At 41.3% G+C, this 18,589-nt stretch overlaps 1 protein-coding gene across 1 annotated transcript; it reads left to right on the forward strand.

Annotated features, from left to right (window-relative positions):
- Positions 1-17,558: 17,558 nt before the first annotated feature.
- Positions 17,559-18,132, forward strand: LOC114675109 (thymosin beta-4-like). Its single transcript, XM_077988261.1, has one exon. It carries the CDS (start codon positions 17,633-17,635, stop codon positions 17,765-17,767), a length of 135 nt encoding a protein of 44 aa, XP_077844387.1. The 5' UTR covers positions 17,559-17,632; the 3' UTR covers positions 17,768-18,132.
- Positions 18,133-18,589: the final 457 nt, after the last annotated feature.

Here is an 18,589-nt window from a genome sequence, read left to right on the forward strand (position 1 = left end):
ATTTATATTCTTGAAAAGAGAGGTGAGTAGGAGAAAAGGAGAAGGACATCCTTAGGAGGGGAATTCTCATGGAGTTGTATGCAGACATAAATAGCAGGTTTTATGGTTTGATTCAAGAGGAGAGTCCAAGTCAGGGGAAAACGTACTAAGATGTATTGAGGATAGGTCCTTTACGGTTAATGCCAAGTACGTGCTGGTTTGTTCTTTGGAGGTTGGAAATGCAGGGCTGAAAACTTTTAAGACCTATTTTCAAAGATTTATTCTCGTTGGTAATTCATTTTAGTAAAAGCATCTTTCAGGGAAAGAAAGCCAATATTTACCAGAACATGAAAGCAAAAATTGGGGCTGCTTGTTACACAAGGCAATGACAATTTTTTAGTTTTATTTTCCTTTTATCCTCTAGCAATGTTTGACACCATTGCCCACGCCTGCCTTATTAAAATCTCCTCTCCTGTGGTTTCTGGACATCATGACCTCCTTGTTCTCCTGTCTCTCTGACTTTCTTTCCTAATATTTTGGATTCCACTTTTTCTGCCAATATCTTAACACTGAAGGCTTAAATGTCATATCAATTTATTCATGAAAAATCTGAGAGAACTAACATTTACTACATTTACTAGTGCCTGTTATATGCACTGTTTTTTAGGAGTTAGAAGTATAGCAGTAAAGTCTTGCACACATGCAACTTATAAGTCAGAGAAAAATAATAGCACTAATAGCAAATGCATATAGCACTTACTACTATTCTAAGGTACTAATCTAAGATACACAAACACATGCATGCACACATGCACACACACACACACACACACACACATTTAGTCCTCACAAAAATCCTATGGTGCAGATACTATTATTACACCCATCTTACAGATAAGGAAACTAAGTCACAGAGATGTCAAATGGTTAACTCAGTATTTGAAGCCAGATAGTGTGACTTCAGATTCCATAATCTTAACTAGTACTCTATTTTGCTTCTCAGCAATAAATAAATAAATAAATAAATAATATTTCTGTGTGTGTGTGTATATATATATAATACATATACACACATACACACAAGATGTATATTTGTATGTATATGGGGTTATGTGTATATTGCTACATATATTTGGAAAAGGATGTTAAATGGGACTTTTTCTGTTGTTTCCAAAAGTTTTGACTGAGGCTTGAAAGTTAAAGACATATATACCAGGGATAGTCACACATTCTAAAGAGGGGTGTTAGACAGATTCCCACAGGACTTGCTAAGAGGTAACCAAACTGGTATTTCAATTACTAATCCCCACCACTCAACTCCAGAATTATTATAAGATATTTCTAGAGATTAATTGAAGCAACAAAGAGGATTTTTTGAAGGGAACTCATTGGAGTAGAAAGCACTATGGTTCCCCTGCTCGAGACAAGCAAAAAAGATCCTAATTAAGCCTTTCGAAGAGGGACTGGCATCTTACCCCCAGGCTGGAGGCTTGCTGCACTACAGAAGTTTTAGCTTTTGTTGCTACTGAAACAGGATGGGTTCACGAGAGGACCTCACATATGTCCTCTAGTACTATGAAAAGATGGAAACTTATACTTGACTTTTACCTAAAATCTGAAGGTGGAAGGCTGGTTTAAATTGCTCGTAATGGCAGAGCAAAGAAAGAGATCTAGACTTCCAAGGAACCATGTTTGCTGCGGACCAGGTAGTTTCTTTTGAGCATAGCTGGCAACTCCCACATAAAAATGAGGATCCCATGAAAAGAAAGTTGTGGGGGCAACAGCCAAGGGGGAAGACGGTCAGATGGTACATTGTTTTTATCAGGGAATGGTGTAGGGAAGAGATCCCTGCTAGCAGGAAGAGGAGTGAGAAGGTCCCTGAATAGACCACGAAAGCACACTACAAGAAAAGGCAGTATTTGGGCATCTACATCACAAAGGATATTCATAGCCAGATTACACCAGCACCAGTCAATTCAGCTTCTCACTGTCCCTTTAAGACTCCCCTCTCCTTACCCACCCCACCCCTAAGCCCTGGAGGAGACAGAAGCAGTAGAACAAGTAGGGGAGGAGGTAGAGCAAGAAGAATGAAAGAACACACCAAGACACTTTTCTGACTAGAGATCTGTAGGATTGCCAGTCAAGCTGCACTGGAGGTTGGGGACTGGAGGAGAAGTTTTAAACTGGGTGTGAGATGGAAGTTTTGATTTGACTGAACTTTTAAGTGCCTACAGATTAAACTATTGTAAATATCTGAAAGTAACAAAAAGCAAGTGGGTTAAATACATAACATAATATGGGATATTGAAACGTTACCCAAAAAATCAGAGTAAAGGAATACAGTAATATTTTATATACGTTAGTCAAGCAAAGCCTCTCAAAAGAGGTGACACTAATAAAGTACAGAAGCAAGCCATGGGAATGTCTTTGGCCCTCATCTCTCTTCAGTATACTCATTGTCCTTGGATGATCTTAGAATAGAAGCTTGTAAGATAGACAGGGAGCAGGTCATGAAAGTCTTTCTAAGTTATGTATGTATAAGACTCAATTCTGAGAACCACCGAGAACCATTGAGTTTCTCCATGATCCGATTTGGATTTGGGGAAGGCCACTTTGGCAGTGGTGTGGAAAACAGATTGGAAGTAGGGTAACTATTCCAATGGCTTCAGTTTCCCCGTACTGACTCTCAATCTTGTATCTCCAACCTACATTTTCTCCTGATCTTCAGACTCGTATGTTTAATGGCTACCAGCCATCCCCACCTGAATGATCACAATCACCTCAAATTCAACTTTTCCAAACTTAAACTTCATTTTCCTTACAAATCTTTTCTGTCCCCAGTGTTTTCTATCCCAGTGAATAGCACTACTATCTACCTAGCAGCACAAACCAGAAACTGTTCCCACACCTAACTAGTCCCTAGATCCTATTGTTCTCATCACCTAAGTAGATCTTGAATTCCTTCCTACTGTCACTGCCTTAACTCAGGCCATAATCATCTCTCACCTGAACTACACAAACAGCCTCCTGACTGGTTACCCTACTTCCAGTCTGTTTTCCACACCACTGCCAAAGTAGACTTCCCTAAATCCAAATAAATAGGATCATGGAAAAAATCAATGGCTCTCGGTGGTTCTCAAAATTGAGTCTTATACATGGCTTTGAAAGACTTTCAAGATCTGCTCCCTATCTGCCTTATAAGCTTCTATTCTACCACTCTTTGTCTTGACCATTCTGTTTCTAGGCAACCTGAATGATTTTCACTTTCCTCTAAACACCAAGTTCTCTCATGGCTCTTCCATCCTCCTTTTATCTTCTCCAGGCTAAGCCTTACTTATTCTTTGACTCAGATATGATCTCTTCTGGAAAGCCTTTCCTGTACCCCGCTAGTGTGGGTGCCCCTCCCCTGTGCTCCCATTGTTCCATAACACTCTTTATATATTTCTGACGTAGTACTCACTACACAGTATTTGCATTGTCTTTTCAAGTGGTTGCCTTTACCACTAAAACATGAGCTCTTCGAGAGCAAGATCTATGTGTTATTAACCTCTGTATTCATAAGGCCTGCATATGAAATAGGTTCTCTTTTTAAAATACCAACTGTTCTTCTGCCCAGACTCTTCTTTCCTTCACCCTCCCTTGCCCTTTGAATTCCCAGTCACTCCTAAAGATTCAATTTATCTACCCCTACAGGGCGTTTGTATGCCAAACAACTAGCTGATTTGTTTCTCCTAGGGTTTATTCTCCACCAAAAACAATATTGTTTCCCCCTGCCCAGGGAACATTTGGCAATGTCTGGGGACATTTTTGGTTGTCACAACCAAAAGGAGAAGTGCTACTGGCATCTAGTGGGTGGAGGCCCAGGATGCTGTTAAACATCCTATAATGCACAGGACAGCTTCCCACAACAAAGAAGTGTCCGGCCCCAAGCTCAGTAGTTCTGAGGCTAAGAAACTTTGCCCCTTAGCTGTGGTATACTTTTCAGCCTTGTTTCTCTTGTGCTGAATTACAGCGTTTCCTGTGAAATTCAGTCCTGCATTCCGGAGTCCAAGATAATGACAAGAGGAAAAAGGAGTCATAAAGATAAAATTCTTGTGGGCTGGGGTTTCATTTGGTCTTGCTGAGGAGCAAAACACATTTGTACATATGCTAAAACCCATATTTGGGAAAACATTCACTTACAGAGAGATGGGCCATTTGTAAGATAGGGCTTTAAATTCAGAGAACACTTTAAAGCCACTTTTATGACTCAAGCTAAGCACACTAGACAAACTCCTGTACAAGTGGAAAAAAAGAGGAAAATAATTATTTGTTGAGCTATTTCTATAATGTATCATCTCTTTTAATCATCACACTAACACTATAAAATTAGGCAGTATTATTATCTCCACTTTACAGATGAGAAAACTGGCTCAGAGAAGTTAGGTAACACATTAATGCTAAATGAAGAAACAGGGACTTAAATCCAATGTCTTTCTATCATACCATGCAAGGATGATTTAGTGTTCAAGGCACAAAAAAATTAAAATATTTTCTAATGCTTGCAACATTTTGTTTGTGCTGTCAAACTTAAAAAAAAAAAAAAAAGCAGTTTGGCATTCACTGCAAGTCCAGTTAACCCTTTGTTTGAGTCTCCACACTTGAGTAGGACGCATCTCCCTTTGGTATATTTCCATCGAGGGGCACTGTAGTTCAATAGGATCTTGCCTGGGCTGAGAATCAGAACATGTGAACTTGTTCAGTTTTTTGTTTGTTTTGTTTTGTTTTTGAAAAAATGACTGTGGCAATTATCTCACTATTCCTTGGTTTCTCATCTGCAAAATTATGTTTTATTATGATAATAATAGACTATGATAAATATGATATATCCAACATATAGGCCTTTCTTTCTTTTATCTTTTTTTTCTCAGATGGAGTCTTACTCTGTCGCCCGGACTGTAGTGCAGTGGCGCGATCTCGGCCCACAGCAAACTCCACCCTCTGGGTTCAAACAATTCACCTGCCTCAGCCTCCCGAGTAGCTGAGATTACAGGCACCCGCTACCGCGCCCGACTAACTTTTGTATTTTTCGTAAAGACGGGGTTTCACCATGTTGGCCAGACTGGTCTCGAATTCCTGACCTCGTGATCCACCGCCTCGGCCTCCCAAAGTGCTGGGTTTACAGGCGTGAGCCACCGCGCCCAGTCACATATAGGCCTATCTAATATGCAACTTCGGGGTCCCTTTTCAGGCCAAGACTCCCCAGCCAAAGGCCCCTAGGATTCAGTCTTCTTTTCTCTTTCCGAAAGTGCTGCCACCCCCTCTATCCTTTTGGGGTGCTGCTCAGTAATCTTTTACTCCCATTGTGTGAAGTGGGACATGGTCTCAATGCAATCACAGGAATTCTTCTACTGTAACCAGTTACAGCACTACTAAGCTAGCTTTCCCTTATCAGGAGTAACTATTGCTTTGGCCAGATTCAGAGAAAAACAGAACTTTTCTGTTGTTGTTAGGAAGACCATCAAAGACTGCTCTAGCACCATTCATAATGCTTCACAGGAATGGTGGTCATTGTAATAGGAGTGTACATATCTTATAATGTCTCAATTACTCAATTGTCAACAGCTGCCTCAATGCAAAGGGCAGCTTAGGCTGATGCAGCATATAACCAGAACATTGCACACTATAATTTGCATTAAAAGATAGCCTTTCCACCCACTCTGCTTGTATCTACTCTTATATCACAAGCTTCATCTTCAAGGATCTTGAGGTCACATCTCCACTACCTTGCTATTGCCATTCCATTTTTCATAATGCAGCTCAAAATTTCTCTCTTCAGACTTACAAGGAAGAGCTATCTGCAAATCGCTTCAGCTGGGTTTAATCCCTGCTTCCTTTTCCTAAAATTTTCTTTATGATTCTTCTTGCACTCTTACTTGACAATCTTAAAACTGTTCTTACCGTGTATCCAAAGGTATGTAAGAATGAGGCTTGACACAAATAAACTGCAATCGGATGTGAAGGCAGTTACTACGGAGCTTCTGCAAATCTGTCAAGCCCTGGCACTCATTTTAAGCAAACAAACAAGTTTACTGAGAGTTCACCCTGCCCAGATACCTTTCTATTTGAAGCTCAGTAAATGTACAACTATCTCACCTCAGCGTGAACTGAAAAGGTACAACAAGATTTCCAAAAGAAAAGTATTTGACAAGCAGAGTTAAAGTGAAAATTAGTATTTTCTTTAAAAAAAATAAGAAGATTGGGTTCCTCTGTGCTCCAAGTCCTATGATTGTTTTTTGACAAATTTTTCACGTTGTTATCTCTTTTGTTAGATCTTCAAAAACACAGACTCACAAACAGGATATTTTAAAAGTGAAAACCATGGTCTTGAAAAAGAATAGAAAGAACGAGCAAGAAGAAGAGTGTCCAAATTCCATCCTTCTGTTGCTACTGCTAACTGTCCAGAAAGGGGAACTGGTAGACAGTTGATGCTTCAATTGCTGTGAAGTAGTGAAATAAATAATAATATAGGAGGCCCCTAGGAAGAAAGACTATGCATTGACACCAAATCAGCCAGCGTAGAGTAGCCTCCACTCTGTCTGTCTCTTCTGTACAAATTCCTTCTCTCTGGAGGCTATTTTCCCAGCCTAGTTTATAAACATCATGACAAAAGAGTTGGTTATTTGGGGTCAGCATAACACCGGGCAGTGGAAAAGCAAATACAGAGGACAAGATGTTCTACACGTACATAATAGTGTCATTTCTTTTGAGGAGACACAGGAATCAAATAACAGGCATTTTTGGCTCTTCAGATTCTGAAGGAAAACAAAATGACCTTGGCATCTAGCAAATAAGCTCGAATTCAGAAGATTGAAGTTATTACCCAAAATAAGATTAGATTCTGCCCTGTGGGGACACATTTGTATTCCACAGTCAATTTGGGATTAACCTTTTCAGGGCTGGTGGAGAATTAATTGGTTCTTTACTTCTCTCTCTGAACTGCCTCAGGCTCTAGAGGTTTCCATGTATTCCAAAGGAGCTTTGTGCAGGGCAGCCAGCTGTGCAACTGTGACTTATTTACTCATGCTTCTGGCATAGATTCCTCTGAATGTGAGAACTGGAGAAGGCGCCCCTCCCAGAGAGCACACAAGCCCAACCCAGTATAGCAGGACTTAGTGTGGGTGGGGTCCATCCAGTGCATCAATTATGACAGTCCAGAAGGGGACTGATCTGTGAAACCTCCCCAGGTCTGTTTCCTCCTCCATGGTGCTTCTGTTTTCTTCAGTTGCTCCTGCTTTGTCCACACTACCACAGATTGGGCAGTTATGGTAATTCCAAAAGCCCAAGAATTCAGGCTGGCACTACCTCAGGAACTGTGTGTTTTTAAAAGAAGCATACAAGTTCAATATGCATAGTTTTAAAAAGATATCCATCAAAATATTAACAGTGATTATTTCTGTGGAGTGGGATTACTGAAAATTTTTGTTTTTCTCTTTGTGGTTTCCTAAATTTTCTGTTTTGATCATGTATTACTTGTGTAGGTTTTTCAATTTTTTTCTTTTAAAAAGGTAAGCTTCGCAAATGAATCATTTGTTATTTCCCCAGTGCTCTATCTCCAAGCACTGTAGAACAGCCCTGAAAGTGTACAGAAAAACACCCAAGTGGGGAGTTTCACTTCCAGCATTATTTTTCTTTAAAATCATGGAAATAAGGCAAAGGATGAAGATATGAACACATGTTATCAGTGGGGCCTCAGCAGAAAAGTAATTCACTCCAAATGGCTCAAATGAAGAGAATTTGTGAAAAACTACTTATAGGAAGTGGTCAGGGTTATAGACCTTGTTACAGAAGAAACAAGGGATAGTGAGGTTTGAGTGGGAGACTGTTACTACCCCTACAGCCAAAGGATAAGCAAAGAAACAAAGTTATCAGAGCCCAGTAAGTGCTGGGTCTATGGAGGAGGAGTTGTCCAGTGGGTACTCTAGTTGTGCAGAAATGCAGCTACTGCCAGGGATGCAGTGCACAGCGGAGAGAGTAGGGAAGAAATATTCCTGACGCCTCGCTCCTTCACTCTCTGATCTCCTATTATTTTTACCCCTTTACCAAACCCAATGCAAGCCAAGTCAAGGTAACCAAGAATATGCAGTCCATAGGAGTAAACCTTCTAAGACATAAAGAGGGACTAGGAAGAGTAAAAAATTGGTGAAGGTAGGAGATAAAGACCATCTAGCAGTCTACTCCTTTTATTTGAAAAACCACTTTATTGTGGAATAATTGACATAAAAATTATACATATTTAATGTCTACAACTTGAAGAGTTTGGAGAAAAGTATGCACACGTGAAAAAATAACCACAATCTATGTCATAAACACATCCATCACCTCCAAAAGTTCCTCCTACTCTCTTCATTTATTATTTTTTATAAGAACACAACATAAGATCTACTCTCTTAGCAAATTTTTAAGTATATAATGCAGTATTGTTAACTGTAGGCACCATGCTGCACAGGAAATGTCTAGGACTTACTCATCTTGCATAACTAAAGCCTTCCCATTTCCTAATACCTTCCCATTTCCTCCTCTCCCTAGCCCCCAACAACCACTATTTGACTCTCTGCTTCTATGAGTTTGACTATTTTAGATTCCATATAAGTGGTATCATGTAGTATTTGTTCCTCTATGTCTAGACCATTTTACTTAGTATAATGTCCTCCAGGTTCATCCATGTGTTACAAGTGGTAGAATCCCACTCTTTTTAAAGGCTGAATAATATTCCATTTTATGTATATACAGTAGTCCCCCCTTATCTGTGGTTTTACTTTCCACAGTTTCAGTTATCCCTGGTTAACTGCTGTCCTAAAATATTAAATGAAAAATTTCAGAAATAAACAATTCATAAGTTTCACGTTTTGTGTCATTCATAGTAGTATAAGATCTCACACTGTCCCCCTCAGTCCCACCCGGGATATGAATCATCTCTTTGTCCAGTGTATCCACACTGTATATGCTCTCCACCCGTGAGTCACTTAGGAGCCACCTAGGTTATCAGATCAACAGTGTCAATATCACAGTGCTTGTGTTAAAGGAACCCTTGTTTTGCTTAATAATGGCCCCAAAGCACAAGCATAGGGATGCTGGCAATTCAGATATGCCAAAGAGAAGTTGTAAAGTGTTTGCTTTAAATGAAAAGGTGAAAGTTCCTGACTTAATAAGGAAAAAAAAATCATATGCTGAGGCTGCTAACATCTATAGTAAGAACGAATCTTCTATCCAGAAACTGTGAAGAAGGAAACAGAAATTCGTGCTAGTTTTGCTGTAGCACCTCAAACTGTAAAAGTGATGGCCACAGTGCATGTCAAATGCTTAGTTAAGGTGGAAAAGGCATCAAATTTGTGGGTAGAAGACATCAATAGAAACATGTCCTGGCCAGGCACAGTGGCTCACGTCTGTAATCCCAGCACCTTGGGGGGCCTAGGCGGGCGGATCACCTGCGCTCAGGAGTTCAATACCAACCTGGGCAACATGGTGAGACCCAAACTCTATTAAAAACACAAAAATTAGCTGGGCGTGGTGGCGGGCGTCTGTAATCCCAGTTACTCGGGAGGCTGAGGCAGGAGAATCACTTGAACCAGGAGGCGGAGGTTGCAGTGAGCCAAGATCATGCCACTGCATTCCAGCCTGGGAGACAAAGGGAGACTCCACCTCAAAAAAAAAAAAAAAAAAGGAAAAAGAAATAAAGAAAAAAGAAACATATTCTGACTGGCAGCAATGTATTGCTCCAGAAAGCATTGAGTCTATATAGAAAGACTTAGCAAGAAATTCCCTGAAATGAGCAAGCCATTTACTGTAAGTAAGGGATAGTTATACAGATTCAGGAATAGGTTTGGACTGAAAATATAGAAATTACTGGAGAGGCTGTGTCTGCCAATGAAGAAACTGCTGCCACATGAGTACAGTACAATAAGATATTTTGTGAGAGAGACCACAGTCACATAACTTTTATTACAATATATTATTATAATGGTTCTATTTATTATTGTTGTTGTTAATCCCTTATTGTGCCTAATTTATAAGTTAAACTTTATCATAGGCATGTATGTATAGGAAACAACATAGCATATAGAGGGTTTGGTACTATCTACAGTTTCAGAGATCCACTGGGGGTCCTGTAAAGTTATCTCCTGAAGATGAGGGAGAGACCACTATACCACGTTTTCTTTATTCGTTTGTCCATCCACGGACATTTAAGTTGCTTCCATGTCTTGTCTATTGTGAATAATGCTGCAATGCAATGAACATGGGAGTGCAGATCCCTTCCAGATCCTGATTTCAGTTCCTTTGGCTATATACCCAGAAGTGGGATTTCTGGATCATCTGGTAGTTCTGTTTTTAATTTTTAAGGAAATTTCATACTATTTTCTATAGTATCTGTACCAATTTACATTTCCATTAACAGCGTTCAAAGGTTCCCTTTTCTCTACATCCTCACCAACACTCGTTTTTGTTTCGTTTGTTTGTTTGTTTTTGTTTTGTTTTGTTTTGAGATAGAGTCTCGCTCTCTTGCCCAGGCTGGAGTGCAGTGGCGCAATCTCGGCTCACTATAACCTCTGCCTCCCAAGTTGAAGAGGTTCTCCCACCTCAGCCTCACAAGTAGCTGGGACTACAGGCACGTGTCACCATGACCAGCTAATTTTTGTATTTTTGTAGAGATGGGGTTTCACCATGTTGGCCAGGCTGGTCTCAAACTCCTGACCTCAAGTGATCGGTCTGCCTCAGCCTCCCGAAGTGCTGGGATTACAGATGTGAGCCACTGCACCCAGCAATACATTATCTTTCGGTGTTTTATAATACTTATCCTAACAGGTGTGAGGTGATATCTCATTGTGGTTTTGATTTGCATTTCCCTGATGATTGGTAATATTGAGCACCTTTTCATATATCAGTTGGCCATTTGTATGTCTTCCTTTAATAAACATCTATTTAGTTCCTTTACCCATTTTCTAATTAGGTTGTTTTTGGTATTGAGTTGTATGAGTCCCTTATATATTTTAGATATTAACCCCTTATCAGATGTATGGTTGGCAAATATTTTCCTCCTTTTCACTCCTGCTTGTTTCCTTTGCTGTGCAGAAGCTTTTTAGTTTGATGTAGTCCCACTTGTTTATTTTTGCCTTTGTTGTCTGTGTCCTTGGTGTCTTGTCAAGAAATTGTTGCCAAGATGAACGTCAAAAAACCTTTTTCTCTGTATTTTCTTCCAGGAGTTGTACAGTTTTGGGTTTTATGTTTAATTCTTTAATCCATTTTGAGTTGATTTTTGTGTATAGTGTATGATAAGGGTCCATTTTCATTCTTTTGCGTGAGGGTATCCTATTTTCCCCACAGTTTTGTCACTCAGGAGCCATTCTTGTCCTTGGTTCAAAGGAAGAACTCTCATCTATAATACAGAGGAGACACAAAATTCTATGAGCTACCGTATCATCTGGGGCTGTGTTGATTTAATTACATTCCTATCTGGAACCTAAATTATAATATTAGTCACCATCAGACTGTTCATCAAGGAAGCAAGAAGAGGGAAGTGAGAAAAAGAAATAGTTGATTAACATAAAATATGCATAGCTGTTACAGTATCCAATTGCTGAAACAGGGAATGAATTCCCTCATCTCCCTCTCCCTACACACAGGGAATCAGCCCTCCTCAGCATAATATCTTAAATAAACACCCATAGGGCAGTTACCAGGCAAGCTTGTGTTGAGCCTCTTCTGGATCCACACTCTCATCTGCTTCAAGTCCATATAGAGAGTTAGACTCAACAATAGCATGAATTACAAAAGAACAAGGCCTGGCCCAAGAAAGACAGCTTTTATCCCAAAAGAGTCCTAAGACCTCACCAGTCTGTATTGACTGAAGCACAGGAAGCATGTTCAGAAGTGAGTTCTAAGGGTATGAGTGAGACCAAGGAGGAAGAAATATAAGACTTGATAGAGGTGAATTCTTCAGCACAGGTGTATTCATCCAGAATTCAAAATTTAAAGTTCAAGCACTAAGATATGTTGTAATGGTATGTTAAATTGGCTAATTAAAACCTGGACCCAGGGATGGCCTGCAGTTATTGAAGTTTAAATGCCTGAACTTCTCTGATGTCCTGTGGAATACGGAGTCCAAAGGTTCAGGGTAATGGATATAACGAAATGGATCTATGTACAAACTGTTTAGCTATCCCCCTAGCCATGCCTCCTGGAAACACACAGAGGACACTTCCTTCACCAAGGCATTTAGAAAAAGGCATCAATGTCTTTCCTCTTTCCTCTCATTCCTGGGAAATTTCGTCTGAAAGCCATTAGGTGGAGGCAGAGCAATGGAGGCATCTGAAGGGCAGAATGTTAAGTCTGAGTAGAGTAGAAAGGTGTTGTATAGGGTTATGGAGCTTAAGCAGAGTATGAGGGCACCCGTGCATGTATGGAGGGCATCACACATAGGAACAGCCTGAATGGAGTGGCGAAGCCCAAACAGGGAAAGGAGGAACTTCATGAAGAGGGGTCGCCTGGCTTGGGGTTATAGCACTCAAGTAGGATTAGGAGAGTGTCCACACTACTGGACAGTCCAGCATGAGGAGTCACAGCCAGAGCAGAGGGAGAAGGACATCCCTAAGAAGAGGTGGCTTTAGAGTCTGAAGATGGTGAGGAAAGCATTCACATGGGTTAAAGTGGAATGCCTGATGTGAAGAATCAGAGCCCAAGCAGAGTGAGGAAGGCATCCTTCAAGAATGGAACAGGGTGCTTCTTTTTTTTTCCTCTCTCTTTTTTAAAAATTATACTTTAAGTTCTAGGGTACATGTGCACAACGTGCAGGTTCGTTACATAGTTATACATGTGCCATGTTGGTGTGCCGCACCCATTAACTCATCATTTACATTAGGTATTTCTCCTAATGCTATCCCTCCCCATCCCCCACCCTCTGACAGGCCCCGGGGTGTGATATTCCCCACCCAGAACAGGGTATTTCAAAGCCTAAATGAGGTTAAAAGAGTGTCCATAGTGGAGCACAACCCAGCATGCAAAGTCAGCGCTGAGCAGAGTGAGGAAGGCATTCACACAGAGATGAAACCGGGCATGCAGTAACAGAGTCCAAGTGGAATGAGAAGGGTGTCTGTGAAGGCAGGCAGACTCATACAGGGCAACAGATTCTGTGCCAGGTGAAGAGTACCTCAGTGAAATGAGGTGGCAGTCTAAAGCAGGGTGTCAGAACCTGAGCAGGGTGAAGAAGGCATACATGCAAGGGTAAGACCTGGAATGGGGTGACAGAGTCCAAGGAGAGTGAGAAACCCTTCTCACTCTCCCATCCATGGATACCCATTCATGAAGGGGAGAGACTTCCTGGTGCAGGGTGTAAGAGCCCAGGTGAGAGGCTCCCTGGTGTGGGGCATCAGAGCGCAAACAGTGTAAGAAAAGCATCCATGTGAGAAGAGGGGCAGCCTGTCATTGAGGGGTCAGAGCCTGAGGAAGAGCAGGGTAAGGAGGGCATCCCTGGAGAGAGATGGCCTGGCGTGGGGTATCAAAACCCGCAGTGCAGTCAAGAGTATATCCACACAGTGGAGGTGAGGTGGGGTGGGGATGGGCGGTGTACAACATCACAGACTGAGTAGGACAGAATGAGAATCCTCACCAAAAATAGTATCCTGGTATGGCACACCAGTAGCCAAGAAGGGTGAGGAAGGCATCCATGCCGAGTAGTGGCCTGGCAATCAGGTGTCAAAGCCAAAGTGGGGTTAGGAGATATCTTCATAGGGGAAGGGGTGGTAAAGACATAGATTAACTACATAGAGGGAGGGGTGTAATAAAATCATTAAGGATAACTGAAGTCATGTTTCTCACTGTCAGAGAAGGGAGTTACCAATATGGTAAGGGAAAAATAATAAAATAAACCTTATGGTATCCGATTGGAGTCAGAGGTCCAATTAGAACTTGTAATTTTAAATATAAAAATATAGATGTAGGTCAGGCACAGTGGCTCACGCCTGTAATCCCAGCACTTTGGGAGGCCGAGGTGGCCAGATCACAAGGTCAGGAGGTCGAGACCATCCTGGCTAACACAGTGAAACTCTGTCTCTACTGAAAATACAAAAAAATTAGCCGGGCATGGTGGGGGGGCGCCTGTAGTCCCAGCTGATGGGGAGGCTGAGGCAGGAGAATGGCGTGAACCCAGGAGGCGGAGCTTGCAGTGAGCCGAGATCGTGCCACTGCACTCCAACCTGGAAGACAGAGCCAGACTCTGTCTAAAAAATAAATAAATAAATAATGATAATAATAATATAGCTAGATAGACAGATAGATAGATGTATACACACACACACACGTATATATATGTCCTAGCTCTATCTGCTGAGATAGCCTGGGATTAATGACATCCCAATAGCAACAATCACATTTAGCATACCAGATCCCAGTTTCTAAATACCATTCTTGGCTAAAAGAAGCCAGAGGTCCTTGGAGAAATGACTGATTACAGAGCTGGGACAGAAAATGATAAGATGAGCCTGGAACACCCCTTTGAGCTAGAAAGCAAGGAAGTGCTCAAGAATGACTGAAGGCATGTCAAAAGAACATATAAACCAGCTTAAAGTGACTTCCATTGGGCAAATTAGTGACAATTTGAGGATCAGACTAATGATAGTAACACGTTATTGAATAAAATAAGAAACAATGAGTCTATACTGGTACAGATACTGCTTGACTTACCATGGGTTTACACTCCGGTAAACCCATTGTACATTGAAAATATCATGGGTCGGCCGGGCGCGGTGGCTCAAGCCTGTAATCCCAGCACTTTGGGAGGCCGAGGCGGGCGGATCACAAGGTCAGGAGATCGAGACCACAGTGAAACCCCGTCTCTACTAAAAATACAAAAAATTAGCCGGGCGCGGTGGCGGGCGCCTGTAGTCCTAGCTACTCAGGAGGCTGAGGCAGGAGAATGGCGTGAACCCAGGAGGCGGAGCTTGCAGTGAGCCGAGATCGCGCCACTGCACTCCAGCCTGGGCAACAGTGTGAGACTCCGTCTCAAAAAAAAAAAAAAAAAAAAAAAGAAAATATCATGGGTCAAAAATACATTTAATACACTGAATCTAGCAAAATCATAGCTTAGCCTAGCCTACTTTAAATGTGCTCAGAACACTTACACTAGCCTATAGTTGGGCAAAATCATGTAACACAAAGCCTGTTTTATAATAAAGTGTTGTACACAAAAGTGTTGTACACAATTGGGCATTTTGTAGACACAATAAGATGTGAAAACACAAAACACAATATCCAAGTAATGTTGTCAACACAGTCTACTATAAAATTTTGGTTGTTTACCCTCATGATCTCATGGCTGACTGGGAGCTGCCATAGTCGAGCATCGCAGGAGAGTACTATACTGCATATTGTTAGCCTGGAAAAAGATTAAAATTCAAAATTTGAAGTACAGTTTCTACTAACTGCATATTGCTTTCACATCACTGTCAAACATCACAAGTCGGGGACCGTCTGCATGTGTATATATAGCCACAAATGTATTCTTAACAAAATAGGGAGGAAATACTCATGACAATTATAATCTGTGTTTCTGTAACTGGTCTTGTGGTCGTAGCTGGTATTTATAACTATGTTCTACTCCCATTCTATATTCCCTTTGCCTTCAAAAAGCACCTTAGTTGGTTGTGGTTCTTTAATTGGCATGGTGACCCAAACATTTATTTGAAGGGTGTGGGTCATTTGTGCTCCTACCTGAATTGGGTTGTTGCAGTTTCCCCTTAACTTCAGCCAGAAGGCATGCTAACACTAAGATGCCCTAAGGGATCCCTTGTATTCTAAACATACTCTTTCTTACCTCCTTTGTAGAGAACTAATCCAATTTCCCCTTGGTAGTCTGGATCAGTCACCCCAGCTAACACCATAACTCTCTTCTTAGCCTGTTGACTCAGAGTTATGAGGGCCCGAAGTGGCCAGGTGGCAGTTTTAATTTCCAGTTCAGTGGAATCATTGTTATGTCTCCTGGTGGAAGCATTTCTCCCTCTGGAACTAAGACCTCCAGGCCAGCAGAGCATAAAGTCATAGGAACAAGAAGCAAAAATTTTGCTTGTGGGTCACTACAGGTAATGATAAGTGGTGTCATTCCCATGTCCACCTCTTGATTCCTGGACCTGTGCATCATAATTACGGGAGATACAGTACTGTATATTAGACACTGATTAAGAGCAGAAACAGCCTTCCAAAGAACCTTGCCCAGCCCTGCAAAGTACTGTCATCTACCTGCTACTGTAACTGTGTCTGCAAAAGGCCATTCCATACCACACAGCAATTAAAAAAGAACAAAATGGTACCGTTTGCAGCAACATGGATGCATCTAGAGGCACAAATATCTTCACAGTTTTTGCTAGTTCAGATGTCCATCCACATACCTCTTCCCCGTATTTCTTTGTCATCAGTTTCCCAATCATGTTCCTTCCAAATCCCTGACTATGTAGCCAATCCACTGGCCACGTTCCATGAATCGGTCTATAATTACATGTCTGGTTCTTTCTCTTTTCAAGCAAAGTGAAAAGCCAGGTATACTACTTGGTATTCTGTCCACCAGGAGGATTTTCCTTCACCATAGTTCTTTAGGGATGTCCCAGAAAGGGGCTGTAGTGCTGTAGCTGTCCACTTTCTGGTGGAGCCTTCATATCATGAAGAACTATCTAAACCAGGCCCAAGTCTTCTCTTCCTCTGTCAACTGATCAAGATATCTGCAAACTAAGTTATGACATAGGGCTAGAGGGCTGATATACCCCTTCACAGGCAGAACAGTGAAGGTGTATTACTGGCCTTTTCAGCCGAAAGCAAACTGCTTCTGATGGGCCTTATGGATAGGGATGCAGAAAAGGGCATTTGCCAGGTCAATAGCTGCATACCAGGTACCAGAAGATGTGTTAATTTGCTCAAGCAATGAAACCACATCTGGTACAGCAGCTGCAATTGGAGTCATCACTTGATTAAGCTTACAATAATCCACTGTCATTCTCCAAGATCTATCTGTCTTCTACACAGGCCAAATAGGAGAGTTGAGTAGGTATGTGGTAGGAATCACCACCTTTGCATCTTTCAAGTACTTGATGGTGGTACTAATTTCTGCAATTCCCCCAGAAATGAAGTATTGCATTTGATTTACTATTTTCCTAAGTAGAATGCCTCTAATGGCTTCCATTTGACCTTTCCCACCATAATATCCCACTCTCCATAGTAAGGGAACCATTGTGGGAATTCTGCCAGCTGCTAAGTATGTCAATTCCAATTATGCACCTTGGAACTAGGGAAATAACTGCAGGATGCATTTGGGGTCCCAGTGAACCCACTGTAAGTAGGACTTAAGCTAAAACTCCATTGGTAACCTGACCTCCATAAGCTCCTACTCTGAGTGTACGGCCATAGTGATGTTCCAGGTCTCCTGGAATCAATGTCAGTTTAGAACAAGTACTCCCTGAAAGATCTGATTTTTCCCTCCAATGCACAGTTACTCCTGTAAAAGACCACAGATCCCCTTGGAGGAGGCTGGGACAAAGATTAACAGTATACATTTTCGGACAACTCAGTAGTGGCCACTGCGCAGACCAGACTTCGCTCGTTTTTGTGCGCCTCACTCCGCTTTTCCTCCGCAACCATGTTTGACAAACCCGATATGACTGAGATCGAGAAATTCGGTAAGTCGAAACTGAAGAAGAGAGAGATGCAAGAGAAAAATCCACTGCCTTCCAAAGAAACGACTGAACAGGAGAAGCAAACAGGCGAATCGTAATGAGGCGTGTGCCGCCAATATGCACTGTACATTCCACAAGCATTGCCTTCTTATTTTACTTCTTTTAGCTGTTTAACTTTGTAAGATGCAAAGAAGTTGGATCAAGTTTAAATGACTGTGCTGCCCCTTTCACATCAAAGAACTACTGACAACGAAGGCCGCGCCTGCCTTTCCCATCTGTCTATCTGGCTGGCAGGGAAGGAAAGAACTTGCATGTTGGTGAAGGAAGAAGTGGGGTGGAAGAAGTAGGGTTGGGACGACAGTGAAATCTAGAGTAAAACCAAGCTGGTCCAAGGTGTCCTGCAGGCTATAATGCAGTTTAATCAGAGTGCCATTTTTTTGTTGTTGTTCAAATGATTTTAATTATCAGAATGCACAATTTTTTAAATATGCAAATAAAAAGTTTAAAAAAACAAAACAAAACAAAAACAAAAACAAAACCCACCAGTATACATTTTCAGTAGTGTACCAGGGTTTTTCCTTGAGGAGACCCAGCCTCCCCTTCATTCAAGGGATTCTGGGTTTGTAAACTGGCTCAAGTCTGAGAATTGATTGAGGGACCATGATTCTCTGCTTTTATGATTTGGGTTAGACTTTTATTGATTTGACCTGGAAGTTTTCTGCTCACACAGATTAAATAAAAATTTAGTATGCTACCCCAGTATTACCCTAATACCAAAACCAGGAAAGGACATAATAAAAAAAGAAAATTCCATACCAATATCTTTGATGAACATAAATGCAAAAATCCTCAACAAAATATTAGCTAACTGAATTTGACAACCTATCAAAAAAATAATACACCATGGTCAAGTGGGTTTC

The sequence above is a fragment of the Macaca mulatta genome, chromosome X (assembly GCF_049350105.2).
Source record: "Macaca mulatta isolate MMU2019108-1 chromosome X, T2T-MMU8v2.0, whole genome shotgun sequence".
NCBI lineage: Eukaryota > Metazoa > Chordata > Mammalia > Primates > Cercopithecidae > Macaca > Macaca mulatta.

What these genes read in the sequence shown, in the direction of transcription:
- LOC114675109 (XM_077988261.1), top strand. Translation starts at nt 17,633, where the DNA reads ATGTTTGACAAACCCGATATGACTGAGATCGAGAAATTCGGTAAGTCG.